The following is a 9,875-nucleotide window of genomic DNA, read 5'->3' as shown; positions in this document are numbered from 1 at the left end:
GAGAATTAGATTTCAGACTGAATAAAACAGTATTTGATATCTACAGGACTAGGACAGTTAACCACTGAAGATTTCTTTCCTATTCTGTCCTATTAAAGAACAGAAAAGGAAAGATATTCTAGCTCTTGTCCAAATGTATGAACCTCAGCAGCAAACATGACTGACTCTGGAGAGACCGTGGGTGAAAAAGGTGTGTTAAAAAATTACCATGAGGTGTACATCAGTGATTATTTTTAATTATGAAGCTTAGTAGCATGTGGGTTTGACAGGGGAGCTGAAAAGCAGTTGATGAAGAAACAGCAAATTAACGTTTCTACAATATAAATGCATTTTTGCTACAGCATCTAGGATGCTTTTTGAAACATTTAGTTCCATTATGAATATAATAAAAAACCTCATTTGCAACAAAGCAGCCTGAAAACAAGAATTTCTGCAGCGAACATTAAGTGGTTTGAAAGTTTTTGCAAATTGCTCAGTAACAAAAAGGTGTTATGCAAAAGCTAAGACTACCTGGGGAGACCTGTGTCCATGAAGACACCCAGTGAAATGGAATTATCAAGTAGACCAATACAACCTCAATTCTGGTGTCAGGGAGCCATGATAGACCAATTAAATTAGCCACAATGATTTGGTTAAGTTCCCTTTTTTGAGTGCACTGCACAGCAGTGGAATCCCTTGTAGCAAGCTGACAAAGCAAAAGCGTGATGAAACGATTTGGGAGGAGCTTTACCAAAGGTCTTCTCAGCAAACAGTCCAGGAGAGCCTGAGATGTCGTCCCTGAGCAACCTACTGTAACTTCCAGGCTGGCCCCGCTTTGAACTGAGTGAACTCTGGAGGCTCCCTCCAATCTAAATTATTTTATGATTCTGTATCGATTCGTTAGCACTCTAGATTACCTGATGCAATCAAATAACGCTTCTTTGCACTCTAAAATAGGGACCCAATAGCTCATTATACTACTGTTCCTCCTACATATCTTATCCCAGCTCATTGTTCCTGGATGTCCACTGATTGGGTTTTAAACGTAACAGTTCTGGGTGCAGGTTATGTTCCCCAAGATCGCAAGTAGTCTGCTCCGTAAAGGTGAATCCCAGCAGGGATTCATAATGTAAACTTTCTGTATACACTCACTGCAACCTCATATAGTGAGAAATAATCTACACCACCAAAGGTTTACTTAAAAACAATATAAAATGGGTAAGAAATTCTAGTGTAGGTAAGTGCTGAGGCACTAGTCAGCTGACAAATGCTGACAGGCAAGGATCAAGTGCCCCAGGAATGCAAACACACTGATACGTCACAAAGCCTAAACCTTAATGAAATAAATGTCTGTTTTGTATTTTACGGAGCCTGTATCATGGGCACCTTTTGCTTCGATAGACCCAGATCTGAATCGCTATCTCCACCCTGTGCCCCAGTGAGGCACAACAAATTTCAGAATTCCTTATCTCCCATCACTCCTCTGCCCCCTTGCCTACATTTAGACCATCTTTGCTCCTCTCCTGGAAATCTGACACCACCTTTTACAGTTTCTCTGTTTCTCCGTGACTGACTCTCCCCTCCCCCCTTGAATTTTAGAAAGATTTTCTTAATCCTTCCAGAACATAAATTAATTTTCTACCAATGGTCTCCTTTTCCCGAGTGACTCTTTGGAAGGAGGAAAGCACCCTTGTTTACAGCAATATTTACAGTATTCTCGCAAAGTCTTCTCAAAAGTTTATGCCAAAGCCAGGTCTCCTGCATATTTCCAGGCCAAGACACAGAGGCGTATCTTTTTTTTTTTTTTTTTTTTAAATACTGAATATACGCATCTGTGTTACACGACAGCGACACCACCGCACTCCTTCGCCTGGAAGACTCCACAGCCCTCCGTCTCTGACATCTTTTGTTATCCGTTGTGAAGGGTCTGGCTGGGATGGAGTTAATTTTCTTCATAGCAGGTCCTACGGGGCCGTGCTTTAGAGCTGTGATTGCTGAACAGCATTTGCACAGCCCCAAGGCCTTTTCTCTTTCTTACTCGCCCACCCCTCCCCCGTGAACAGACTGGGGGTGTGTGTGTGTGTGTGTGTGTGTGTGTGTGTGTGTGCCAAAGCGGTTGGGAGGCGACACAGCTGGGCAGACGACCCGAGCCAACGGGTGCCGAGCGGGGAGGGGAGGGTTTGGGGAAGTTAACCATCTTTTTCTCAGGAAGGGGCTGGGCATCGCCCTCCCCCCCGGCAGGTGGAGAGCGACTGCCTCGCCACCGCTTCTTCCGTTTACCCTTCCTCCGTTTATTAAAACTATTTCAATAAGTTACCTCACGCCGCCCGCCCCCAACCGCCGCCGCGCCTCGAGCCTTCGCCCCGCGGCGGGACCCGCCCAAGCCGGCACGTGCGGGCAGCGCGCGCGCGCGCCGCACGCGCCTGCGCCGCCCCGCGCCGCACCTAACGGTACCGGCGCGGCCGAGCCCCGCCGCGCGCAGCCTTCCCGCCGGGCTGCCCCGGGGAGGCTCGGCCCCGCCGCAGCCCCTCCGCGCCTGCGCTGGGGGGGGGCGGGCGGGAAGAGGACTGCGGCCCCTCTGGGGGGGTGAGGGGGGTGGTCGCGGCGTCGCGGGGCGGGGCGGGCGCGCGGGCGGCGCAGGGGCGCGTGACGCGGCCCCAGCTGTCGCGCCCGCCCCGCCGGCCTCCCCCCCCCCCCCCCCCCCCCCCCCCCGCGCCTGCCCGCCCCCCGCTCGCGCTCCCCCTCCCCTGCGGTGGCTCGCCCGGTGCATTGTGGGAGCAGCCCGTTGTTCATTTGCCATTCGACCCGATCCGGGGCCTGTTGGGACGGAAGCGCCCGCCGAGCGGGATCCATTGTGGGGGAGCCTGCGGCGGCGGCGGCGGTCTAGGCCGGAGCCCCGGGGGGGGGGGGCGGGGTGGGGTGGGGAGGAGCGGCCGGACTCGGTTTCTCTCGGCCGCCACCCCCGCCCTTCCCGCACGGCAGCCGGCGCCTCCCTCCCGCGGGCAGAGCCCTCGGGCCGGGCGGGGAGCGGCGGGCCAGGGGGCGCGAGGCGGCGGGGGGCGCGCGCGCGCGCACCCGCCATGTTCGCGGAGATGAACCGGCGGACGCTGGCGTTCCGCGGCGGCGGCCTGGTCACCGCGGCGGCGGCGGCGGCGGCTGCGGCGGCGGCGGCCGGCGGCGGCGGCGGGGCCGAGGCCTGGGACCGGCAGGACCCCGAGCCGCTGAACGGGCGCGGGGCGGACGAGGAAGTGGAGCTGGAGGGGCTGGAGGCCGAGGAGCTGGAGGCGGCCGCCGCCGACGACGAGAAGGAGCTGCTGCTGCCGCAGGACGCGGTCTCGCCCCCCGCCGCCGGCCCCATGTTCGCCGAGAGGAACCGCCGGACGCTGGCCTTTCGGGGCGGCGGGGGGCTCCTCGCCGCCCCCTCCGCCGCTAACAATGGCTGCGAGGCCTCGGCCTGGCCGCGGAAGCACTTCAATGGGCGGGGGGCGGACGAAGAGATGGAGCTGGAGGGCGCGGAGGGCCTGGAGCCGGAGGGCCTGCTGGAGGGGAAGGAGCTGGTCCAGGACGGGGGCTCCCTGAGTGACAGCAGCGACGACGAGGAGGACGGCGAAGGGGGCAGCCTGGGCGACGGCAGCGGCGCCGAGGGCGGCAGCTGCAGCAGCAGCCGGCGGTCGGGGGGCGACGGAGGGGACGAGGCGGAGGGCAGCAGCGTGGGCGCGGGGGAGGGGGAGAGCATCAAGCACTTCCCGCTGGCCAGGCCCAAGTCGCTGCTGCAGAAGCTGCACATCTCCTTCCAGGGCTCCTGGCTGAAGGAGTTCCCATGGCTCTACTACTGCCAGGAGACCGGGCTCATGTCCTGCGCTTGGTGCACCGCCGCCGCCGCCGCCGCCGCCCCTCCCGAGCTGATCATGGCCGGCGGGGCCCTGCCCGGGGGGCACGACGAGCTCTGCAAGGGCACCCGCAACTACAAGCGGGCCCTCCTCCTGCGGCACCACCTCTCAGCCGAGCATCGCCTCAACGAGCCCGTCAGCGCCGAGCAGGTAGGGGAGGCGGCGGGGGGGGGCTCGGGGGGGGGGGGGGGGGCGTGGGGGGGGAGGTCGGCCTCGCTTTTCGCAGAGGTGGGGTGGTTTCTTTTATGCCCACGTGTGTGAACTACTTTAAATGGCTTCCTGTGTTTGTTGTTGCCCGGAGGGCTGGGCACGCCGTGCTGCTCTCGCACGCCGTCTCCGGAGCGGGAGGCGACTCCTCTTTCCGACTTGGGGTGACTTCTTCCCTCGGGATTTGGGCAGGGACACGGCGCTGCCGGTGTGCTGCTCGGGAGCGCTTGCCCGAACGATTGCTTACGGCTCTGCCCTTTTTACGTTACCGCTTCGCAGGTAGCGAGTTGCCGTTTTCATTAGTTTATCTCGTGAAGATAAACCGGCGATGTGGGAAAAAGTTGCGTACTAATACCAGTGTTGCAGCACTGATTTAAAAACACTCGTTACAACTTCCTCCTGCGGTACCGGAGGAGGGAGGGTAGTGTCCGGCTAATAACTGCGTGTGAAACTGGTACTTGCCAGCGTGAAATTAGAATTACTCTGCTGTTCTTAACGGTATGGTCCCTGTGCACTAATCGGATGACTCTGTGTGGTCAAGACCTTCCCGTTTAAATCTTTTTTTTTTTTTTTTTTTTTTTCCCCCCCCGGTTGTGTTGGTTTAGATTGAGTTACCGAGCAAGAAGTCTGTAATTGCTTGGTGTATGTTTGAGATAAACATGTGGTTTCCTGAAAGCTATGTTAATATGCTAGATCTCCCTTAATGCTTTAGGACTAGTGAAACTCTTGATGTTCCCCGCTAAACTTAAAATTATTGTGTTTCTTGGCTGCTCTTACAAATAAGGCAGGGCAAACTCTAGAACATATGTGGATGAAAAGCTCCTAAAGAATAGTCATGTTGAATCACCAGCCTTCTGCAGCCTTTCCTCCTAAGGATGTCAGCGCTGCAAAAGCTCACTTGGATTGCCTAGCTGGCGTTGGACTTGCCAGCGGGCACGAGCTGACGTGCTTCACGTTAGGCTGAACTCGAACTGTTAACCAGAATTAATCCCCGATCTCTCTGTTTTTCACTATTTAGAACTCAGTTTTAATTATAACGCCCACCGTGGTTGTATGGATGTACCTGGAGCCCAAATTGGAGCACAGTAGTTAAATTTGTACTTACTGCTTGAGCGCTTTAAGGAGCTCAGGGTACCTTGGACAAGAGCTGCTATTCTGTTTGGGTAGGATATCAGGATGACAGATAAAATGTGAGGTGAACGTAGGTTTTCTTAGAGCTAGTTGGAAAAGGTATGCAAGTTTTATGTGAAACTACTGCAGGACCACAAGGAAAACCTTACGGTGCATAAAAACATCAGTTATCCAAAATATTTTGGGATTTACAAATGCAACATTCACCTTCCAAGATGATTAATACTAACTTTTCAAGAAGTGTATTTCTAAGTCAGCTATTGTTACGGATGTTCGGTGGCAGTAGGTCATCTTATCAGTTACCTCCAATCTAGGGTTTGCTATTCACTCTGCAGTATTTTAGCCAAACTTGCTTTAATAACTCGTTCCTAATTTTGAAACTTTCAGTCTTAATTTCTCTTACCTCTTTATATCTTTGAAAATATTATTTTTGCTTAATGCTATTGCACTGTATTCCTTATCATCTTGTTGCATAGTTTCTAACTTTGAGTTGTGAATGATTACCCTGTAAAGGTATGTCCTGTCACTGTGGAGCGTCCTGTGTCATTAGATGTTGCTAATTCAAGAAGCGCTTGAAAGTTTCTCTCACTTCCATTAAGCTTTGAGTAAATAAAACATATTCCAAGCAGTTTTTCCTACTAAACTTTAATAGCTTTTTCTTTCTGCCATCCTGTTCCCAGTCTGTCATAAAACTTAAATACTGGGAGCGTGGAAGTGGGGACAGAATGTTGGCTTGACTGTCACAGTAAACTAAAACTTAATGTAAGTGTTTGTTCAAAGATTAAGGTTTCATTGTCATGGGAATCTGTATAAAAGTGAGCGTCTGCTTTTATACCACTGATAGTTTAAGAAAAAATATTTGTAGTAGCTGTAGTAATAAATTAAACAGTAGGATAGGTGAGTTCTTTCAGTGGTTCTCTTGTACTGTATTTAAAGATAAGGTTTGGACAAAGTAAACTTCTGTAAGACAACTGTACAGAGATTGATGTTTTCAAGTAGAAAAGAGTCTAGATGCATCCCTGTGCAATTACATTTCAGTTAAACTTTTCACAAGAGAAGGAATTACAGTTTTTTAGGAGTCAATATAGTTTTCTTTGTGGTTCACTTTTGGGTTACACTTGCTTTATCGAAAATCTGATTAAAAAATCTCTGTTTTCTTTTTGCTTTTATTCTTAATTTCCATATCCTTTCACACTTTTAATAGCACTTGAATTTTGCTTGATACGTATCATGTTTAAATTAATACCAAAACAATAGTCCCATTTTTTCCTTAATGCCATGATACCAGATACTTGGAACAAAAGTAGGTAATTTGTACCCTGACCATATTTGCAATATACATAATGAGGCTGCAAAGCCATTTAGATTTAATGAAACTTGCGAGAGATCTTTCAGCCTTTGTCTTAGAGACAACACGCATGTATTCTTGACTTGACAAGCTTCAACTGCAGGGCATGTTTAGCAGCTGCTAATAAACATATGGCATAGTGCCACTGTTCAAGTGCGAAAAGGAAATTATAGGTGTTAAGACAGTAAAGCAGTGGAAGTTTCTATAGGTCTGTTGGATATTACGCTCATGAAAAAATGAGTGATGATTTCAGTTTATTTTTGGGATACATTTAATTTGGAATGCCAAAATATATCACAAGTGGTTGCAGCTGCTGTAATTCAAGGGTATTGAGCTGTCAGTCGGCGCTTCTTTCTAAGACAAAAATCTTGAATCTATTTTCTATTATAGTTTTTAAAATAATATGTCTCCATATTAAAGTTTAAGGAAAGATACAATCAGCTTGAAGCTACCTTAGCTTTTTTTAATAAGCAGACTGTTGTGTTGCAGAAATCTTAAGAAATAGACACTTACTGGGAAATCACTGCAAACAATTTAAATTCTGTGATTAATTTAGCTCCATAAGACGCAGATTTATTGGCTGCTGGGGGTTCCTCCCCTGAAAGCAGCTTCTTAAAACATTTTTTCTCTGGACATAATTTGAAGCTGAGCCTTAGAAATACTGCCAGAAAAGCTTTCTCCAACCTAACAGGCATGTTGGTTTAAAGCAGAAGCCCTCCAAAAGGAGGAAGGCCTTTGATGTGTTGTTTTTTTTCCATGTGAAGTGTAGTTGTTTTGCTTTATGTGAGCAGTGATGAATTGAAGTTGTGCTTCAGATGTAAGAGTTACATGATAGTGTTCTAGGTTAACTTCTTGAATTACTCTTAGCAGAGCAAAAAAGTTGAGGAGGAAATCAGGCCTTCAGAGTAAGGACTATCATTTACTGTATTTTTATATTGTGTTTTACCAGACCTCGAACTACTCAATTGGATGTTAAGCACTTAATGGAACGGTTTTAAATTGCTGAGTTTTCTGTGAGTGATGCTATGGCATGTAAAACAGCAGTAGAGCATCACATATACAGTTGATAAGATCATATTTTATGATAATTCTCCTCTGTAGCTGCACGCGCTTAAGAAGTTCAGGATAGCTCACTTCTGTTAAGAGGATCCATCTTTCAGGATAAGAATGAATTTGGGGGCATAGGGACCTGCTGTAGGGTAGGTGTGGTAGTGGGGAAGGGATCACAAAAATGTGGCATAACTACTTACCATATACATACAGTTGAGATGGAATCTATGGTTAGGTTGGTTTTGGTTTTGGCTTTGTTTTTTTGTCTTTTTTTTTTCTCCTCCCCTTCACTGTTCTTGCTCCCAGGAGACAGAGTATGCTGATGGCACAGGAGGAGAAAGAAAAGCAAGTTTCTAGTAGCAGTTCTTGATTGTCTGTTTCTGCTCCTATTAGCTTTTAGGCAAGTTTAATTAGTGGATTATACATATGAAATAGTAATTTATCTTTGGGTGTATTCAGATGAGTCTCATTGAAACTGAGCACAATATTAGTTTGCATGAGCAGTCTCTGTCCTGTTAGCTTCTTAATCTCACAGAGAGAAGCTTTTCAGATTTACAATATTGTAGACTCCACAAATAAAACAAATAGTCTTGATTTTTATTCTAGACTTCTTCTCAGTTTTTATTAAAGGAAAAGGTGGTTTGGTGTTGAGATAACTTAGGTGATGGGAATATTTGGTCTGTGTTCTGAAAATATAATTTACATCTAAGCAAATACCATTAGTTTGTGGTTCTCGTTAGAAAAACAGTACCCTTATGATGATGTGCCATGAGCATAACAGAAGTAATGCAAGCTTGAAAATACACTTTTTAAATTTTCTGCAATTATTTTCTGTACCTTACCCCTACTGAACTATATTATACTTTCTATGTACGAAGGGGAGATGTTTAAATCTCTCCAAGGGATATTAAATTTTGTTTTAATTTTTCTCATAGTAAATGTTAATTTGACCTGCTGGACTTGGTGTACATAGGCTTGATAACTGTTCAGATGTTGGGACTTTCAGTTCATTTGAGATGTGGCATTAAGGCTAGCTACTTTTATACCAGCAGTTAAACAGTTGTTTCCAATATTACAGTTAGTTTTAAAAATCTTTATGCATCCATTTCTGTAAAGCTGCAATACCAATCTCTTTCCCTGACACATACCCCTATAGCTTGGACATCAGTTGCATCATGTCTCTTACTTTCACACAGTCTTCTCATAATGAAGACTTTTAGTCCTGTGGTTATGTATCACACTTGTGATCTGCAGTTTCTGTCTACCATGCTGGCTTGTTGTTTTCTTCGGGAAAAAAAAAAAATACTTTGTAAAGTTTGATTTCTTTTTTTTATCAGCTTGGTTGGATAGATACACATGCTTAGTTAAAATTACTCTATCTCCATTCTTTAATCAGGCATTTATAAAAAGAAAAGAACTGCTGCAGATTATTTTTAAATTTTATGTCGTGTTTAACATGTTCTCAGAGAATGAAATTGTCAGCTGTCATAATATCTATCTAACATTTACTGTGTGTGGTGCAAATCCCTGGTGATTGACTAAAGTGACAACACTTTAGGGTACGATAATTTTCATTTTAATCTGATCCACAGTCAATGTAATTTGGTGTTTTGAAACTACACAGTGCTCTGTTGCTGGAGTGACAGGAAGCTAGTCCAGATCCAAAATCCGCTGAAAACTTAAAAGAATGATAGACTTAGCAGTCACACATTTGGGACATACCTTCTGTTTCAGAGCTCTTATCTGAGGTAGTACTTGGGTATGTCAGAGTATTGCTTTTATTTCTACCTCTTCTTTTCACTGATTTGTTTTTCTGAGAAGAGTAGAGATTTAGAAGCAACTTGAATGTGACAGCAAACTGAAATTTCTCTGCAGGAGATACAAAAATGGTACAGCTTCTGTTTTGATTATGCTGGGCATTGTTTGCTGCTTATAGGTGTAAATACCATTTTAGAGGATGTAGTTACAGCCTCAGTTGTCATCCCAGTGTTCCACACTGGGATTATAACTTGAAGTGAGTACTGATTTAATGCTCTAATTCCTGTGTGGTGGAAAGTGATACTTTTTTTTTGATATATCTGGTTTCTATCATAGTCCCAAATTAAGGGTAATACTTTTCTGCAACATGTATTTTAGGCCCAATATAGATGATAGGCTCATGACAGCATTAACATTATCTTGTTAATGCTGATTTTGACCTGTAATGTTGAGGCAGCTGAGTTTTAATGATACCTTTTGCCCCCAGACTGGTGAGTGGTTTCAGAAATCGA

At 46.6% G+C, this 9,875-nt stretch overlaps 1 protein-coding gene across 1 annotated transcript in view; it reads left to right on the top strand.

The window, feature by feature from the left end:
- The first annotated feature begins 2,715 nt into the window (after positions 1-2,715).
- Positions 2,716-9,875, top strand: part of ZBTB10 (zinc finger and BTB domain containing 10) — a 31,437-nt gene continuing 24,277 nt past the window's right edge. Inside the window, exon 1 of the mRNA XM_042786126.1 lies at positions 2,716-4,019. Coding sequence (XP_042642060.1) covers positions 3,060-4,019 — 960 coding nt within the window. The 5' untranslated portion in view covers positions 2,716-3,059. The remainder of the gene's footprint in view (positions 4,020-9,875) is intronic.

This window comes from Tyto alba, unplaced genomic scaffold (genome assembly GCF_018691265.1).
Source record: "Tyto alba isolate M040663 unplaced genomic scaffold, T.alba_DEE_v4.0 Super-Scaffold_9, whole genome shotgun sequence".
NCBI classification, from domain to species: Eukaryota; Metazoa; Chordata; class Aves; order Strigiformes; family Tytonidae; genus Tyto; species Tyto alba.
This window is presented reverse-complemented; position numbering and strand designations above follow the sequence as displayed.